Source organism: Zingiber officinale, chromosome 1A (genome assembly GCF_018446385.1).
Source record: "Zingiber officinale cultivar Zhangliang chromosome 1A, Zo_v1.1, whole genome shotgun sequence".
Taxonomy (NCBI): Eukaryota; Viridiplantae; Streptophyta; class Magnoliopsida; order Zingiberales; family Zingiberaceae; genus Zingiber; species Zingiber officinale.
The window spans coordinates 3,044,343-3,063,842 of NC_055987.1; the positions used below are offsets into that span (position 1 = coordinate 3,044,343).

Below are 19,500 nucleotides of genomic sequence, written 5' to 3' on the forward strand. Positions count from 1 at the left end.
GGAAAAACACAGAATAGCAAATATATTAACAAGGAAGTGATTAATTCATTATAACTATTGTTTTTTATTTGATCTCCTAACGTTTTTAATCAGAAGCATAAAAAAAAAAAAACTAGTGTTCCATATCGATATGCTCTGTCGTAATCCTGAAACATTTGAACGCACACGACCGATCGGCAAAGGGATCCACAGGGACAGTGGCATGTTCGTGTTCCAGTCTGCCATATTCAATGTGTGGTGTTAGACTTTAGCTCGAAGAGCGAAGACAAGAGCAATTGGAAACGGAGGTGGCGTGTACTTGAGTTCCACACTATGGCAGGCAGGTTTCAAAGTCAGGTGGACTATGCTTCCTTCCTTCCCAATCAAAACTAAAGTAGCATTTATCTTTTTCTTTTTTCTTGTTTTTTTTTTCCTTTTGCAAAATAAAAGTTGGTGTAGATCATAAAGATGATTGAGACCATTGGCAAGAGTGAAGAGACCATCCCACCAGCCTAAGAATTTATGGACCAAATTATTTTCTAAACAGTTGATCAGTAAATACAAGTGGTTCATTCTCATTCTGTCTCGAGGTGAATCCATGCTATGGTTTCATATAATTAAAAGAATGAATGCATCTGATATGATAGCTAACAGAACAAGTGCATATGCAAATGGCAATCAGTAAATATCCAACACCCTTACTAGGTAGGTAGCCTACCTACTGAAATCTGACTCAGTATCAACATGCAACGAAGGAGGAAGAAAAAAGTGTGCATCTTTGGAGAGCATGCAACTAATAATTCTATCAATCGAACCAACGGATACAATTTTTAGACACTAATACAGTTAAGACGTCCACCTCAAGGACACATGGAGAATGCCTTCCAACAGGGGAAAAAAGAAAAGCAATCAAACTGTTTAACTCCAAAGTAATCAACAACCTTTTAGCAACAACATCTATCGACCAATCAATGATCAGCCAAAAATCGCCAAGATTTTCCTTTTTTTAAAAAAAGAATATGTAAAACGTTCTCTGATGCAACAAATTTCTGCATCTTTCGAGAATCTAGCACAAGTTTTTCATCCCAGTTAAAAGACTACTGTCATCTCCTGTACCAGGGGCTGCACACTTGCAAACTGCCTAAACCATGAATTTCACAATTCCATACAGATCATAAATAAAATGTCTATGATGATTACCAATGAGAAGAAGTAAGAACAAAGTCAACTGCAGTTAGAAATATCCAGTAAACCTATTTCCGAGGATATAATGTACACATGACCTAATCTTAATCTTATAACTTGACAAAGATTTAGGCATAATTCAATAATAAGGATTGAAGCGATTAAGGTATGGATAGTAAAGACTATCTAACTGGGGAAATTATTTGGATATCTCAAACTGTTTATGAGCAACTAAGCATGGATAAAGAGGTATAGATGAAAATGTTGCCGGCTGTATGGTAAATAAATCAACTCTCTTTGTCGACGAGTGGGTGCCACTTTGACTGGAACAGAATTGGTAATTTTGATTCTTTAGATCTTGAGAAAATTTTCAATAGTGTCAGGAGCCTGACTCCAGCTGGAGAAGATTTCCAGACTTTCCTTGTATGAACATAGTCAGTTCTGTAGGGGCAACAACTAATTTCAACCATGCTTGCAGCTCTTCTCCTTCCACCTTCTCCTTTTCTGTTCAGTAAAGCCAGAAACAAACAGAAAATTAGATGATAAGATTTGTTTTACATGTGACAATTTCAGGCTACACCTTACTAACATCCATCAAGGTTAGCAAATAAAACTGAAAGGTCAGAAATGTGTGTTATCATGAAAGGTCATGTGATGTTATGAATACCATCAAGAAGGGGAAAACACATACATTTTTTTTGTTAAAAGGAATAATTGACAAATCCTTATAATGGTTTATAGAAAAAGTAAAAGGGGAATATTGGATACTGGGGATGATTGTTAACCCTCTTGGTTTACAGAAAAAAGGAGGGAATTTATACATAATTGTTTCTATCAACTAAATCAGCACAAGATATTTGTGCTTCCAACTAGATCATTTTGTTTATAACTTGAAGGTTGAACCCGTTTCTTACTTCAATCATTCATGAGAACTAATAATTCAAGTATCTGTCAATTGCTTGTTTGCTTTGACATTCTGATTTTACGTATATACAACAGCAACCAAGTTTTATCCCACTAGATAGGGTCGGCTCTTATGTTGCATAGATGACAAAAAAAAAATTAAGAAACAAAAGTAAGAACTTGCCAGAGGAAATCTAAATAATGATGAAGAGACATCAATTTATCAAATTGAGAGAAATTAAGAATTCTCACTGTTTCTTAGGTTTATAGATCAAATTCAATTGTAGAATCTACAAATCCCCTACTGGTATAGAAAATCATAGGCTCCACAACTCCTTGTAGATAGTAAGAGATTACATATGTTCATAATGCTTTACTAGCTTGTATAACAAATTTAAGATAAACTATAATTCCTGCCAAATTTAAACAAAAAAAAAATCTGCTCAAGGTAGATGTTATCTTCTAATTTAACTCAAGGAAAATATCAAGAAAATCAGAAGCCCATAGTGAAGGTCAATTTATATGCTTGTTCAAGGGGATAACTGAATAAGTTATGAATGCCAGATTAGAACATTGTCTATGTTCCATGAAAAAGAAAGCAAAATCACCTCAAACCCAGATAATTGGAGCTAGTAAACTTAACAGCAGATTCCAAAAGTAAAAAAAGTATCAAGGTAAGCATGAGAAACCTTCCAGGTAAGCACCAAGACCCTCAACCACAGTAGGATTGGCTCGTACCACAGAAAGAGCAACTTCAAGAGCTGACTGCAGGAATGATTTTACCTCTCGTTGCGCAAGGTCAACAAGATGGCCCTAAAATTGAATCCCAGTTAATTCTAGCCAATTTACATCCCAAATGAATATTTAAAAGAGCAAGAGAGAGAGAAAAATAAATAAATAACCTGATCTCTTCCCCAAGAACCCACTCCAGAATCATCTAGGCCACCATTAGATAATGTTGCCAATGATACTGGACCAATGTTCTGATTAAGTCCATATTCAGCTATAGCCTTGTAAGCCATATCTGTAGCACGTCTAATGTCATCCAGGGCTCCAGTCGACACACGACCTGAGTAGACAACTTCTTCTGCAGCACGCCCACCAAGAAGAGTGACCAAGCGGCCTCGCAATTCATCAATGAAAAGCAAATATCTGTCCTCAGTTGTAGGAGGGATATATGTGAACCCCAATGCACCCCCTGACCTAGGCAATATGCTCAGTTTCTAAAAGAAGGAAAGTGGAGTAATTAGAGTTCACATTAGAGCCACCAGAATGCAATGATAGAACATCAAAAACCCAAACCTCCACACATGGTTGCCCAGGAAGAAGTTTTGCAACAGCAGTTCCCACAACTGCATGGCCAGCTTCATGCCGGGCAACAACTGCTTTCTCTCCTCCTTGCAGCTTGGCATGTTTCTTCTCTATGCCCTGAGGCCAGAAAAAAAAGTATGACCGTTAAGCAGCATGTATAGAAGATGCTCAAAAGTTGACAAAATCTTAACATTCAAACATGCACCATAGAGTAACAAGTCATTTTATGTTAAGGATTTCTAGTTGATGTTTCAAGTCCAGCAGATTGTGAATAGAGATAACATAATCATACTCCTGTGTGCAAGAAGCCATACAAATGGATGAAAAAAATAACCATGTGATTCCATTCTCTGGATATTGACAACAAACCAGCTGACATACAGTTGGTTCTGTTTGCACATTCCAAAGAAATCCTTTGAAATTTTAAAAATAGAAGTGGTGGATTGTAATGGAGAGGTAGAATGTCAAAGACCAACATGTCAAAGACAAACATAATTATGTAATTAAGCACAGAAAGCATCATGCTGATATTTCTTTCAAAGAAAATTTATTAAGAGCTCCCACTTTAAGGCAGATTCTTACATGAGAGAATGACATATGGGTTGTCATTTGACAAGACAATTCTGGTCAGGAGTAATCTGCTAATAAGTTAATAGGTTACCTAAAGGACAAGAAAATAATAAAAGAATTTTTATACAGCATAAAGATTAAGATACATATAGAAAATCAAATTCTAGAATAATAAAAGCAGAAGACTTTGCGAGGAAATATTCTGTGAAACTGCAGAAGATAAAATGCATCATCCAGTGTCCACCAGAACAAGAGTAAGATATTTGTCACAGGGATAGGCTGACTAGAATAAAGAGACAGAGCATAAGACAAGTTTGATTAGGTTGAAATAGAAAATAGAATAGAACATACAGCTATTGAACGTTCAACTGCAAGGATAAAATCAATCTTTTCAACAACAATTTTACTTAGTCTTCCAGCTAATAGAGCAGCTTCATTCACCAAATTTGCTAGGTCTGCTCTGCACAGTGTTCAGTGCCCAAACGTTAACAGTGAAGTAGATAAAGTCATTCCAGATAAATGAACTCAAATTACAATACCCAGTGAAACCAGTTGTCATGGATGCAATTTCACTAAGATCTACATCATCGCCTAATGGAAGTTCCTTTTTGCTGATATGAACCTTTAAAATGGACTCCCTTCCAAGCCTATCAGGAGTTTCTACCTACAATGAAAACAGAAAAATGATATCCATATTTCAATTGCAATACAATTGTACAAAACTAAATTGGTTATTAGATATCAATATCACATTTAAAGGCAGGCATACGGACCATAACTACCCGATCAAATCTGCCAGGTCGGCGAAGTGCAGGATCCAACACATCTGCCCTATTTGTTGCGCCAAGGACAATAACAGCAGAGTTGCTATCAAACCCATCCATTTCCTAGAAAACAAAGTGGAAGAACAAAAAATATAAGAAAAAAGTTTATAGTGGTAAATGATTAGCAAGAACAGCTAGCTCTAATTGCCCTACAGTAAGTAGCTGATTGAGAGTTTGCTCTCGTTCATCATTGCTGACTATGCGATATCGACCGTCACGGCTTTTTGCAACAGCATCTATCTGCATTAGCAATAAATAATATTAGCATTTATTGCTCTACATAGTTTGTAAACACTAGATGCTGATTGAAAGTGCAACAAATATTTTTTTATTACCTCATCAATAAAAATTATTGATGGTGCTTCTTTCTTTGCCCTAGCAAAAAGATCTCTCACTCGAGAAGCTCCCATACCAACATATAATTCTACAAACTCACTAGCTGAACAACTTATGAAGGGTACTTCAGCTTCTCCAGCCACAGCTTTCGCCAACAGTGTCTTGCCTGTCCCAGGCAGACCTACCTGTAAAAAGTCCCTCAATGTAGAATTTTAGTGATGAAAATTATTTAAAAAAAAAATAAAATTCATTAGAAAAACTTCATATGCCACTCACCAATAAGACTCCTCGAGGTGGCCGTGCTCCTAGGCGTATATATCTGTCTGGGTTTCTAAGAAATTCCTAGCAATGAGCAGGCAGAAAAATATCTTATTATTAGGTCCTACTGTAACCATGAACAACCAAAAAAGAATACTTTGTCAACTTTTCGCCTACCACAATTTCTTCTAGCTCCTCCTTTGCTTCATCAACACCAGCTACATCAGCAAAAGTGACTGCACCAGTATGTTCAGCTGTTTTAGCACTACCTGAATTTGATGCCTTCCTGTTTCTCAACTGACCAGCTGTAGACTGAAGAGGTAAATTAGCATCAGATAAGTTCAAGGGTGATCAGTTTGATTAAAATACAGTGAACGAGCACATACCTGGGAAAAGCTTAGTTTAAAGTTATTAAAAGCACCCACCAGCAAAGCAATGTAGAACAGAGAAATCTGCAGAAAAATCAGTTCTTTTATCAGGAACTTTACCGCCAATAAATTCCTAAACTCACTGTCACTGTTTTTTTTTTTTTTTTGCAGATATTGGGTAGACAATATCGCTAATGATTTTATTCATAAATTCAAAGTACTTCAGGCCATCCTATTCTCTTCTCTCTGAGTTACAAAAAGTGAAGGCAACGTGTGGAGCACATGGATTCAGTCATTTCTTTCTATGTAAATGGTCATTGGAACTTTAGAATCTAAAGAGACACAAGCACTTTGATGGTGGTGTTCTATGTTGACCACATATTGAAAGGAGATAATTCAGTAACTAACTAAAGTTGATTTTGCTTCTATATTCAGTGAGGACATGAAGGAGAGCCTTGACACAACGGTAAAGTTACTGCCGTGTAACCTAGAGGTGGTTTTAATCTCGGAAACAACTTCTTGCAAAGTAGGATAAAGTTGATCCTTCCCCGGGACCCCGCATTAGCGGGAGCTTCGTGCACTAGGCTGCCCATTTTTTTATTCAGTGAGGACATGCAAAGATGAATGCTCCAAATTTAGTTCAAGAGATGATAAATACTTTTGGTATGTAGTGCAGACGTGCTCATGATAAGGTTGTATACATAGAACACACTCTTATGCATAGAGATCAACTAAGAATTCAACCCTAATAATATAACTAAGAACTCATTCCAACCATAGTAAATTTAGATTTTTCACATGCCTCATATAGCAAGTGAGATTCAGAAACTTGAATGCTTACCATCGCAGAGTTTAGGAAACCCCCATTGCGCTTATCTGGTGAGCCAAACTCAACTTGATTCTCCAGCATCTTCTCATAGGGAGTCTTTATATCAGCTGGGCGAGTGGTGGTGTATACTATTTTCTTTGTCGGGGCCATGCTCCTGATAAGAGCTTCTGCATCCTGTGCTCGATTCTCCCCTCCAACATCGGCTTCCATACTGGCAGAATCCTGTCGCAGACGGAACAATATGTGCACACCATCCACCTCGACTTTCTGCACCTGGTCATTATTTATCTTGCTCATGAAGTCGCTGAAGGGCACGCTTACATACGTAGTAGGGGGCCTAGGCTCTGATCCAGGAAGAGGAACCCCGGGCCGCAGTAACCGCATGGCGAACATGACGATGCCCAGCTGAAAGAGAAGGGCGCTGATCTCTTGAGCCGGTATGATTGGCTTCCACTGCCATCTGCCGCCCTTGAACGAGCGGTTCTTCCACTTGTTCTCCCGGCCAGGCGAAGAAGATGAAGACGACGAAGAAGAAGATGTAGACGACTGAGATGACGAAGGGGAGGAATGGGAAGCGACCTTCTTGACACTTTGGCTACTACCCTGCGAGCTCTCTGCGGTGCTATCGCTGGAGCTGGCGTTCGAGTCATTACCCTGCTCAGCAGAACTGCTAGCTCGGACGGCGAAAGCCGCGCCTCTCCGCCGACGCGTCAGAATAACGCCCAACCCATCCATCCCCTCTCCCAATGCCCAGCGGCCCCAGCCCATGCTTCCATGAGAAAGGGAAGAAAAAGCGTGACCCCGGAAGCGGCTCCTCCGGCTAAATCGATTGGTATCCGCCACCGCTGCGAGCTCCCGCGACAGGCAAGCGAGGACGATCGACCGATTGCGCAATTCCGTGGGTACGGTCTGCTTGCCGAATTTGGGATAGTAAAGACCGCGGGGAGCCAAGGACTCGATCGCTACGGCAGCCGCAGCCATCTGTCGATCAATCAAGCAAACAAAAATCGAAGAACAAAAACAAGGGAACAGATTGGAATTGTACAGATTACGAAACCCTAGCTAATTACAACAGATTGCACTATTTCCACGAGGGGAAAAAAAAATGAGGTTTTTATTTTCATTTGATCGAGGATTAGAGCGGAGGCGGATGTGGGCCATGCGGCGGTGCAAATCCATCGGCGCGGGGGATAACAAAATATTAGATACAAGCTTTATCGACGCGCGTAAACTTAACCCGAACGTTGCACGGAGATCATTGGCGAGATGCATGGGTCCCTAAAGGAACTGTAAATTGTGTGAAAAAGGAGTTTACTAACTATGGGGGGCTTGGAAGATAAATATGAAGAGAAGGAACCGACCATTCGGGTGAGTCCACGTGTGTTCTACTGGTTCGACGTTGGAGTGGATGGTGTTGAAGAATGAGGTAGCATAAGGCGGTGGTCCACTCGAGATATTGCTTAGGTTTCATAAGCCCAATTAAGCATGAGTTTCAATCCGAATTAAATCGGTTAAACATATCATTTTAGTCAAGTTATATCGATCGCTGCATCCGTTTGATTAAATGTTGGATCAATCTGTTTAAAGATTTGATCGCGTTGGAGTCGCATGTGTTGACTGACGACATTTCATGACTCCTATTTGTATTACCACCTCGAGTTTAGTTTTAATAACTTATACGTCGAGGATGGCACCTGCTAATCATACTTAGATGCCTTAATGGTTATTATTATCCGTCCACTTACCTTAACTCATACTGACACTTTAATGACGATTGAAGCCCGCATCGACGAGGCCCAATCGTGCGTCAAGGAGGCCCGGCATGGCCCAGCCAACGTATCTATAAAATTTAAAAAATGGGTTGGGTCGTCATCAATGACCCAGTCCGGGTCCACGTTCTTGAAATGGATCGGGTCACTGATGGCCCGGCCCACATACTCAAAATATAAAAATAAAGAAAATGTTTGATTCCTTTTTAAAAAAATCATAAAATATATAATATTTTTTTAAAAATATTTGTATCAATTTTATATTCTTTTATTTTTTAAATAAATATTTTACACAAAAGCGGAAACTAAGTTTTGTCACAAAATAAACTAGTCAATTTTTTTTTTACTTTTTTTTAAAAACGTAATAATTTTAGCGTTTCTTTTTATATCGGTGATCCCGTCAAAGCAAATTGCACGTATAGTCAACATTCCTTTTCTAACTTTAGCAGCAAAGCTGAAGTTGTAGCTGTCAATTGTCATCTTGATAGTCATTTTAGAGATAAATTATAAAGACTTATTCAATTTTAAATAATATTTGTCTTCGTCAAAAATCAAACCATATCTGATAAACTCTACGGAATATCAATTCGATTACCATCAGCAGGCTAACTTTACATTCATCGGTTGCAAATGATAGGGACACACGAATAAGCTCGTAAATAAAAATTCACTCAAAAAGGAAAAACATAATTTGAATGGACTAAACGTGGTATGATTCGACAACTGAATCGATTCGTCACGTCATCTTTGATAAATTTTTATCTTTTAAAAATTAATGTGAAAGATTCTTCTATAAAAAAAAAATAATAATAATAATTTTAATTAATGTCATTGATTATTTCGAGAGTAGTCGATTTGGACCCATGAAAATTTTTTATCGATCACTAGGATAAATTAGAAAACGCACAGAACGATCAGCTTAGAAGTCAAAATACGTCTCTCATTTAGAGAAATTTTTTTTATAAATATATCGTAACTAAGATTTGATGGTGGATACATAAGAGACCACTTGAATATCATTCTTATAAAGAAGAAGATATTTTAAGTGACATTTTAAAATTAATTAAATTTTGGAGGCATTTTTTTTTTAAAAAAAATGCTACTTAAATCCTTTCCTACTTTTTCTAACAAAGCCGTGCGCCACGTCGGCCGCCGCTTCCGATTTCCTCTGCTTACTATATATAAGGGCAACGGTGGTCTGCGTCGTCACCACCGCAGGGATGCCGGTGGAGATAGCGAGCTCGCCGCTCCGCCGTTCTTTTTTCTAACGACTGCGTATCCAATTCGACCTCATCGTCTCACACCGCCAAACTATCCGCCAATGCATGTGACTTTGGTTCCTGCCTATTTTTGCTCCCTCCATTTCGCTTTCCTCTAGGGTTTTTTTGATTCTCTTTGATTTGGAAGGTTTGCTCCTTTCTTTGTTTTCGGGCGGTGGGGGACCGTCATTAAAGGATTCGTGATTGGCGGTGGATCCCACACCCGCCTTCTTTATCTCTGCCGCCACAGCCTCTTCCCATTTTTGAGTGGACGAAGGACGAACAGGGAGGCCGCTGCTATTGGGAGGCAGCGGAGAGGAGGCGGAAAAACAAGCCATGATGGTTGGCGCCGGCGAGGAGGACAACGGCCGGCATGACGACCAGGCAAGGATCGATGTGTCGGACGAGACGGCGCATCAGATTAGCACCGGTAAATGATCACCTTTTACACTTGTTTGTGTTGTTTCTTTCATGTCATTCCTTACCCTAAATGATCACCTTTTACCCTAAATTGCATCCTACACTCTTCATTCTTCTTCATCATTAACTGTCAATATCTCAGGAAAGAATAAGGCAAGACTTCAGGCTAGAAAGAAACCCAGAACAAACACCCTCGTATCTCAACGTTAGCAGCACTTCTCAGCAGTCTGCCGTAGATTTAATTAATCTGGATCAACGATTCTAAAAGAGGATATAACTTTATAAGTAACTTCCTCTACAACTTTATAGCTCAGATCATGTATTAGAAAGAAAAACATTAGATGGTTGCGTCATGTATCAGCACCCTGCATAGCTGAACTTGATTTCAAATTTCTCTTTGCCCTTGGTGAAATTTGAATTATTGATCTTTTGATAAATAAAATAAACAATTAGCTAGCTAGACAACTTAATACCTGTGATGCGGTTAATATGTTGGAGATTCATCCCTAGTGTCTCTCTTGTTGTTGTCAAGGCGTTCTTTAAAGATTTAGCAATCAATATCCAGACAAACAGACAAATAGATGGAAGTAGTAAGAGAAGCATGACATGAGAAGGAAACCCCGATCAATATTTGTGGAAAGGACAAACAAACTTTTTTTATTTATTGTTGAAGGATGAAATCTGAAGTAAGTAAAATAAATCTAATAGATTCCAGAAATGAATGATGCACAAAAGAGTTATCAAAAAGTTTGAGAAACTTTTGTCTTTAAATTATTACATCCGATAACTGGAAACTGAAGAAATAATGGTATTGGAGTTCCCGTTTCTTAGTGAGATCCTGTTCTGAAACAAGAGCATGAAAATGGAATTTCAATACACCTAAAAATACCAAGGAAAGTAGACACCTTTCTGTTATTCTAACTCTATGCTCTCATAATGCTGTTCAAAGTTGCAAGAGTATCATTTGTGCAGTGTGTTGCAGTCAGTAAATGCAAGGTTGATTGTAATTTTTTCCAACATTATGCTGTTCTTTCTTTATTGTTACAACTAACCTCCTCCTTTTGCATCTATGCTGTATTTCAGATCCTTGGTACCAAGTTGCATTTGTGCTCACTACGGGAATAAATAGTGCTTACGTCTTAGGTTATTCTGGATCAATAATGGTTCCATTAGGTTGGGTAGCTGGTGCAACTGGTTTACTTTTAGCAGCTGCAATGTCCCTCTATGCTAATATTCTTGTTGCCCGTCTCCATGAGGTTGGTGGAAAGCGTCATATCAGATACAGAGATCTTTCTGGTTATATATACGGTAATCACAATAACCTTTTGCATTGTTTTTGTCTTGATTCTAAAAATTACGACAATTACTTCCATGGTTCAGTTTTTGGTGTAGAAATTGTGGAGTGTCCTATCTATTTCTGTATGCAAGTTATATAACTTGTACTTTTTGCTTGGATGGTGGTGTAAATTTCCTGAAGTTTAGTTTATCTCTTTTTTTGGGCGGGCATATGGCAGGTAGGAAAGCTTATTATCTTACATGGGCGTTGCAATATGTTAACCTTTTCATGATCAACACTGGATATATCATTATGGCTGGGCAAGCTTTAAAGGTGAGATATGTTTGTCTCGATCTTGTTGATCAGTGTTAAATTCATTATGGTACAATAGTTTCTCCAGTAGTTTCTATGGTTCATGTTAAGGGTTTAGATATTAGATTCTTTAGAAACACAACTTCCTATTTTATTTGAGTGTTGGTCTTTTGCATACCTCCTTGTTTTGACCTCCTTTATTCATTCTGCAGGCTACTTACGTGCTTTACAGGGATGATGGTGTTTTGAAGCTACCCTACTGTATAATCATCGCTGGGTTGGTTTGTGCATTCTTTGCCTTTGGCATACCACATTTATCAGCTCTTGGAGTTTGGCTGGGCTTTTCAACATTCTTGAGCTTGATTTATATCATTGTTGCTTTTGTGCTTTCTCTTAGGGATGGTACTGCTATCTACCTTGACCTGTTCAAGCTTCCATTAACTGCCTCTATTATCTTAAATCTCTCTAGGTCCCCTTCTACATTGAAATAAAGAGAATACTCTCAAGAATTACATTTGTATTACTTGGACGTGAACAGAAGAGACTATTACAAAAGGCACCAAGAATATCTGTCGATAATTAGGAGCTATAGTTTATGACCCAATTGCAAACATCATAGCCTGTGATCTATCAAGTTACTCATGATGTAAATTTTTTTAATCTCTTATTCCACATTAACTAAATAATATTTATATCCATTTATAGTGTTCAACAAAGGCTGATATGCATGTAGCTAATTTCAAATAGTTGGATTGGCATGGGTTGAAAAATGAGTTTGACGGGTTATAATGGAAATGAGCTATTGGAGTCACTACTCTCATGTGCCCCTTAGGCTAATAGGGTTTTTTGAGGTTTTAATACTGTCAATCATTCTTTATGGTAAGTGAGTTACCAATAATTGCTTGGCCTTAGCGGTCAGTGAGTTAAATCTGAATGCCTTTTGGCCAAAGGTCAGAAATTTGCATTCGTATAATGGTGGCAAAAGGCGAATACGCTCGCCCACAGCGCCCCCGCCAACCCGGCCCAGGGCCAACACGAGGAGATAAATCACGGGCGACTATTAGTCTTTGGAATAGTGACTAGCACATAAAGGAGGCATTTACCTTGGCTTTGCCGAGATTCGAACTCCAGACCTTATGGTGGCAACACCTCATGTGCTAGCCACTAGATCGTCCCTAGGGGACAATTTGCATCTATATAATGACTCTATTGGGAGAGGTTTGACCTTGTGACTGCCGTCCCGAATGTCCCGAATGGGGAATAGATTTGCATTTAACATGCTCTGGAGATACTTTGTTGTCATGATACAAGAAAAGATTGTTTGTGTTGTAAAAGTTAGAAAACTGCATATCCAAAAGTCAGTATATTAGAGATATGAAAAGATAAAAAAATGATGTTTGGAGAAAATACTAAATTTTAAAAACTACTGTCTGAGAGCATTAGATTTAAGCCCAGATGGAGGATACAAGGAGAAAAATGGATTAAGATAGAATGAACATGCTCAAAGACTACGAATAGTAATTTAGGACACATATCAGCAGTAGATGATAGTTTGCTGAGGATCAAAAGATTTAGAAGCTTTTTTTGCAAACTCCTAAAATTTTTTAGTCTCCTTTTTATGCTTCTTTTTGCAGAAAGCATAATGTTGATCACCAAGAATTCATTATCTCTAGATTGTGAAAATGCATGCAGATTACCTTTTTACACGGAAAATATTTTCTAGCATGAAATACTGATTCCATGAAAGTGTAACTAAACAAAAATAATAATAATAATAATGACTGCTAACATTCATGGAAGTTTGCTGCAAAAATTCATTTATTATTGTATGAAAATAATTATTTTTTAAAAGAGGAATTGTCATTCATCTTTTAACCATATAATTATTTTTTTTCCTAGAATGAAATACTGATTCCAACAAAGTTCAATGAAAACAAAAAAATGATGACTTCATGCATTCTTGGGGGTTCTTAATTATTATCATATGCAATGAATATAAGTAGTTATTTGATTCCTAATGATTGAAGTTTGCTGCGCTTGATATATATTTATGTCATCCTTTGTCTTTGATAAAAGAATCAGATCCAGAAAGCACCTACGTAGTTATATACTTTTTTTCACTTTTTCTCCTTTTTCCACTTAGGCATAGTTTCATAAAGTTGAGAGGAGAGCTATAATCCATATAATTTCTGCTTCTATTCTGCACCAGCAATTTGTGCCAAAATAAACCGTCTAAAGGTATAGTTTATTGATTATTCATATATTTTCTCGTAACAGGAATTAATTCTCCTGCTCGAGATTACAGCATTCCAGGATCACATACCAACAAAATTTTCAGTTTTATTGGTGGTGCTGCCAGTCTTGTTTTTGCTTACAACACAGGCATGCTTCCAGAGATTCAGGTGAGTGATTCGAGCTGTACATCTCATGCATTAAGAACAGGTAAACAGTATACATATTTGGAGTCAAAGTTTCATGTATTTCTCATCACGAAAGTCTGGGTGGTTGGAGCTGAAAATTGCTGAAACATAATACCCTTGCCCACCTTTTTGTTTAGAACTAAGCAGATTATTTCTTTTAATAATTGTCTATTTGCTGAATTGGAAAATCATACTTGAGTTGAGCGTATGTTTTGGATAGATTCTTGAAGAAAACAAAAGGGCTAAGGATGGCTAGTTGGCAATAGTTAATGAATACATGAATGAAGGGTGTTATATATATTGTCTCAAATAATTGGGGCTAAAACAACCTAACAACTTGATGATATGATGCAAGTTTCATTGGTGTTTTGGCCTTGCTTCATGTGTTCCACGTATTTCTTACTTTTAATTCACATGTGGTTCTACAGTTCTTTCTTCTGATTTGATGAGATGAAACAATCAAAACGGAATGTTGTGCAACAAATATAACAGTAGGACTAACTCAATGATGGAATAAAATTTATGTAACCAACTCCATATAATCAGCACTCATGACCTGTTGTTGTTTGTTCTGGCAATTCTTTGACGGATATTTCCTATGCTAGGCATGAAAATGTTTATTTGATATACCATCCTCCAGAATTGGATGCAAGTTGCCATGTTCATACATGTGTGATTGTTACCCGCTGTTGTCCTATGAGGATGGCAATGGCCTAGATTTGTAGGTGTTCGCGGCTTTTCCTGTGAATTCAATAACAATAACACTACTTAACCTTGATTCTTTTGTTGTTCTAGAAGTTCCCTTACACAATTTGTTGGGGTTATTTTTCATAAAATTATTAGCCTTATTTTCAGAGGTAGAATTCTCTCATGCTTGCTCTATTGTGCATGTATGCTTTGGAACTACTTTTCTCACTGATTCTGACATTTTTATGTCAGGCAACAATAAGACCTCCTGTCATCAGAAATATGGAGAAAGCTCTTTGGTTTCAGTTTGTACTAGGTGGATTGCCACTATATGCTGTTGTTTTCATGGGCTACTGGGCTTATGGATCGTCTACGTCGACATATCTACTAAATAGTGTCAACGGCCCAAGTTGGTTGAAGGCAACTGCAAACATTGCAGCTTTTCTTCAGACAGTTATTGCCTTGCATGTACTTCACTCAAACTTAATTATGTTCTTTTATTTTTTAGGTCACTTGCATTTGATAGTTTTGCTGTTGATGATTGTCTAGGAGTTCTCTAAAGGTTAACGAGCAATCTAGATGTCTGTTAATGGCATCTTGATAATGATAATATAGATAGACTGATTAGTCCTTTGTTCTGTTTACCTCAGCCATCATCAATTTGCAGACTCAAAAAATTCATGACATTTTCTTAACTGAATTTATGGTTAGATCCTTCCTTTTCTACTTGGCAGCTGCTAACTGAGAGGTTTTTTTTGTCAGATATTTGCAAGTCCGATGTACGAGTTCTTGGACACAAAGTATGGAAGAGGGAAGGGGAATGCCTTCTCCTTCTACAACCTTTCTTTTCGAGTCCTAGTGAGAGGGGGCTACCTCACTGTAAGCACTTTCGTGGCTGCTCTGCTTCCTTTTATCGGAGACTTCATGAGCCTCACTGGTGCTCTTAGCACATACCCACTCACATTCGTTCTTGCAAACCACATGTACCTGAAGATCAAGAAGAGCAAACTCTCCATACCTCAAAAGGCTTGGCATTGGCTAAATGTCATTGTGTTTAGCGGCTTAGCCATCGCTGCGGCAATTGCAGCTCTAAGGTTCATTGTTATTGATTCCAAAACATATCATCTCTTTGCAGATCTCTGAGTTTACCACTTTGATTCATCAACTATACAAGTTGTGTTTGAGCTCTTTACTACTGATCAGCCCGGGCCATGTAAGAATAAAACAGATCTTGATTGCCATATGCTTGATAAATCTTATGTTGCACTTGCATATATTGGAGCCAAACATATTGTTCCTTTTGGTGCTACCAAACATATCGGCTGCCCTTTATCTAACTTGAATTTACTTTTTCATGGACGCCACATGTCCATACCCATTCCTTTTGACGTGAACGCGTTATCGAATGCCGTGTGTAACTACAGACTGTTGTGCAATAATATTCTTTATAAATACAACGACTTCTCTTCCTCGGTTCCTCCTCGTCGTCAATCGATCGCCGCCCGAGCATATCTTCTGGCGACAATGATCGCCGTGACGCGGAGTGCCACCTTCCTTGCCGTCAGCGATGCATGCGACGAAGGGCACAAGCACGAGGCACCAGCTCACAATGAACAGCAGCAGGAAGAGGAGGTGGAACAGCGGATGAAGCTTCTGCTGCTGAAAGGGTCTCGGTGGCCCACCCGGCCGCCGCTGAACCGGGCAAATACCGTCTCAACCACAGTAGAATGTGCGACATCCCATTTTACCCTCAATTTTTCATGAGTATTATCCAAAAATAATTCTATCCCTTGCATTTTGATTAGTAGAGGAGAAAATTAATTACAGATATTTTCACAAATTAGAGAATAAGTGTCATAATTGCTAAGTTATGAAGGATTTGATTAGATACAACATTGGATGAAGCGGAATTAGAACAAATGTTCCGATTTGATTAGAAAAATTAAAGTTAGTCAAATTTTTCACTTCACTTTTTGAGATTTTTTTCTATAAATTCTCAATCGTCATTACGTCCTGAACGTTACTATCATAGTGCTTGACTTCCTTAATCAGAACTTGCAGGCGGTTAAGGCTTTCAGCATCGCCCGTATCGAACCTAGTCTCCATAGTAGAATACTAAAGCCCATGCGAGGGGTCCGACGGCTGGGAAGAGCTCGCCATCATCGAAAAATGAAAAACAAGAGGTTCGACGGAAGTTTAACGGAGCAATAAGCATGAAACGCAAAACGAACACTAGGAAAACTACAAGGAACGAAGAGGGTTGCGAGCGATTGGAGAAGGGAAGGAATGGGAGAGCTTACAGGAGAAGAAAATGTCGTCGAAAATAGGAGTGGAGCGTCACCGGAGCACCGACTGCACAAGAACTCGCTGACAGCCTTCGCAGAAAATGCAAGAGGAAGAAGCCGGCACCGTGGCTTTATAAAGCTTGAGCTCGGTCGACCGGAACCGTCCGATCCAAGTCAGCGTGCTCGGCTTTAATGAAGATGATTTGCATGAATTCCAGGGGGATCCAGATGATGTCAGCGTTGACCGCTCTCAACCAAGGATACAAAGTGAATTTCTTGAAGTACAAATAGACGGAGGGCCGACCCACCTCAAAGAGCATTCCCAAAGCCGTCCGACACTCTTCGATAAGCCGATCAGAGTCTAGACCAGCATCCGGCTGATTGGCCAATCCGACTCAGACTACTCATCCAGTCAGTCGGACTTATAGCTTCTTTCAACTAGACTTGAGGGGAAGGCATGTGATTCAGCGGTAAGGTGGGGCCTGCTCAGCAGAAGGGTCAATGACATAATGGAGGTCAAAATCAAACTGATCAACACCCCTAGTATTATCGTCCGGTCGGGCAACCCTCTTTTCCGACTGGGAGGAAGAATTGCCGAGCCTACATGAAGCAGATGTTAGTACAGCTCGGTCATGCACCGAGTTTCCGGCGCTCAAATAGACAAGGTATGCGCCGAGCAGCCAGCCTGCTCAGACTCACATCGGCGAAATAGTAACGACCGAGCATACTACATTCAGACACATCCCCTTCGCCCGGCATAACAGCAGAGCCCGGACAATGGGAGGTTGGTCGATCGACCTCTCCGCTCGGCCGAAGGGCTAGAGCACCCGAACGGCCAAGGGCTGGTCGAGCGGCCATCCCACTCGGCACACTAACAGACAAAAGGAGGATCAACCGATATCCTCGTGAGAACTCGCGCCACCGACAGATGGCATGGTTGGCGGCATGGATAGGCAGATGATCGTACGACGAAAACTTCCACTGTCATGTCAGAGATATGCTCGGGTCATTAAGGTATGATGTCGGGGACACTTTCCTGACACGTCTTTAATTTTCAGGATATACTTTGAGAAGCGTGCGCACCTCGAGATGCATGCACACGCTCCCTGGGAGTCCTCTATAAGGACTCTCAAGCTTCGACGGAAGTATGCATAATCTTCACTGTATCCCTGTTATTCTGCTACTCTCATTCCTCGTCTTCGTTTCCTTGTTTCCATTTCACCGGAGACTTACTTGAGCGTCGGAGGGTTAACGCCAGGGAATCCCTTCCTGGCCTGACACTGACGTTTTATGGTTGCAGGTCTACGTCATTTGGAGTCTACGCCTAGTTAACGTGACCGCCACATCCTCAGCCTCCATCGCCTGGACTCTCGGAGAGGATCAATATGAATCGCTTGAAATATTGAAAATTAAAGGGTATAATGGAGGTAGGTCACCTAGTTGGTTGATGTCAAAAGTTCTATCTAATTTGAAAAAGCTTGAATTAGTAAATTGCAACGGATGGGATGACGATCTGCCATTTGAAGGTCACCTAGTTGGTTGGTCAACGTTTGCAATTGAACTTCGCATGGACAACATGCCTGCTTTGAAATGACTGAGTCATGAATTTGAAGGCAAGTGTTTTCCCAAGTTGGAAATGCTTAAGTTATTCAATTTGCTGGCATTTGACGAGTGGTCTTGGACCGATGGCAAAGATCTATTTCCCTGCATGCGTGAACTTGGTGTCATAAGTTGTCCTAAACTAAAGAGATTACCTCCCTTCCCTCCTTCCCTAGAAACGTTGATAATAAGAGACTGTCCCGAGCTCATATTAAATAGCGAAACGGAAGATGACGAGGAAGGTGACCGCCTTCTACTGCCCTCACTCAAGGTATAGGAAATGAGCGACTCTGGCGAATATGCAAAACTTTTGCTCGACTGTTTGCACAATCTTTGTTTAGTTACTGAATTGACAATAAGCGATTGCACGCACATAACGTCTATTCCTCTAGTTCAATTGGTAGAACTGTGATGAGTTGAGACGGATGGAGTGCTTAGGACTCCTTAAATCCCTCGAGCAATTGAAGATCGTAGGATGTCCTAAGCTGGTTCAGTTGGATGTAGAAGATGAGCAAGCAGGGACCTTGTCATCTTTGCGTAAATTATGTGTGGACAACACTGCTGTGCTTAAAATGTTTCCTCTGAGAAACTCACTGTCATTCATCACAGAGCTTGGAATTGCCTCATGTTCTGAGGAGGTGATATTTGAGGAGGCGATGCAAAGCCTCACTGCTGATGAAAGATCTAATTTAATCATGTCATATATATTTTTTTAATAAACATTGCTTAATCTAGAATGTCATAAAACAGTTGAAGACTCAATCAAGTAAACAAAGAATGCGTTAGGCATAACATTTATCTTAAACATGTCATTATAAAGATAACCCTTCCCAATTGACATCCCACCCTTGGAAATCATAAACTTATTAGCCTCAAAAATTAGTTTGAACCCAAACTTGTTCAAAAAACT

General features: G+C 39.4%; 2 protein-coding genes across 2 annotated transcripts; one reads left to right on the forward strand and one right to left on the reverse strand.

Annotated features, from left to right (window-relative positions):
- Positions 1-1,208: 1,208 nt before the first annotated feature.
- On the reverse strand, positions 1,209-7,671 carry LOC122015610 (ATP-dependent zinc metalloprotease FTSH 7, chloroplastic-like). Its single transcript, XM_042572601.1, has 13 exons — positions 6,576-7,671; positions 5,753-5,818; positions 5,544-5,678; positions 5,385-5,450; positions 5,108-5,293; positions 4,926-5,012; positions 4,722-4,835; positions 4,488-4,612; positions 4,300-4,408; positions 3,370-3,495; positions 2,970-3,290; positions 2,757-2,880; positions 1,209-1,668 (listed from the first exon to the last, which is right to left on the reverse strand). The coding sequence occupies exons 1-13, from the start codon at positions 7,542-7,544 to the stop codon at positions 1,544-1,546; spliced, it is 2,553 nt and encodes an 850-aa protein (XP_042428535.1). The 5' UTR covers positions 7,545-7,671; the 3' UTR covers positions 1,209-1,543.
- A 1,804-nt stretch (positions 7,672-9,475) lies between these two features.
- LOC122015619 (probable proline transporter 2) lies at positions 9,476-15,980 on the forward strand. The gene is made up of 7 exons (XM_042572612.1): positions 9,476-10,021; positions 11,095-11,319; positions 11,526-11,620; positions 11,812-12,001; positions 13,877-14,001; positions 14,959-15,174; positions 15,469-15,980. The coding sequence occupies exons 1-7, from the start codon at positions 9,928-9,930 to the stop codon at positions 15,847-15,849; spliced, it is 1,326 nt and encodes a 441-aa protein (XP_042428546.1). The 5' UTR covers positions 9,476-9,927; the 3' UTR covers positions 15,850-15,980.
- The last annotated feature ends 3,520 nt before the right edge of the window (positions 15,981-19,500 follow it).

What these genes read in the sequence shown, in the direction of transcription:
- LOC122015610 (XM_042572601.1), bottom strand. Translation starts at nt 7,544, where the DNA reads ATGGCTGCGGCTGCCGTAGCGATCGAGTCCTTGGCTCCCCGCGGTCTT. An exon ending in CACCTCGAGGAGTCTTATTG is followed by an intron (nt 5,294 to 5,384) that starts GTGAGTGGCATA and finishes GACTTTTTACAG; the next exon opens with GTAGGTCTGCCTGGGACAGG. An exon ending in CTCTCAATCAGCTACTTACT is followed by an intron (nt 4,836 to 4,925) that starts GTAGGGCAATTA and finishes TTTGTTTTCTAG; the next exon opens with GAAATGGATGGGTTTGATAG.
- LOC122015619 (XM_042572612.1), top strand. Translation starts at nt 9,928, where the DNA reads ATGATGGTTGGCGCCGGCGAGGAGGACAACGGCCGGCATGACGACCAG. An exon ending in GGCGCATCAGATTAGCACCG is followed by an intron (nt 10,022 to 11,094) that starts GTAAATGATCAC and finishes GCTGTATTTCAG; the next exon opens with ATCCTTGGTACCAAGTTGCA. An exon ending in AGACAGTTATTGCCTTGCAT is followed by an intron (nt 15,175 to 15,468) that starts GTACTTCACTCA and finishes TTTTTTTGTCAG; the next exon opens with ATATTTGCAAGTCCGATGTA.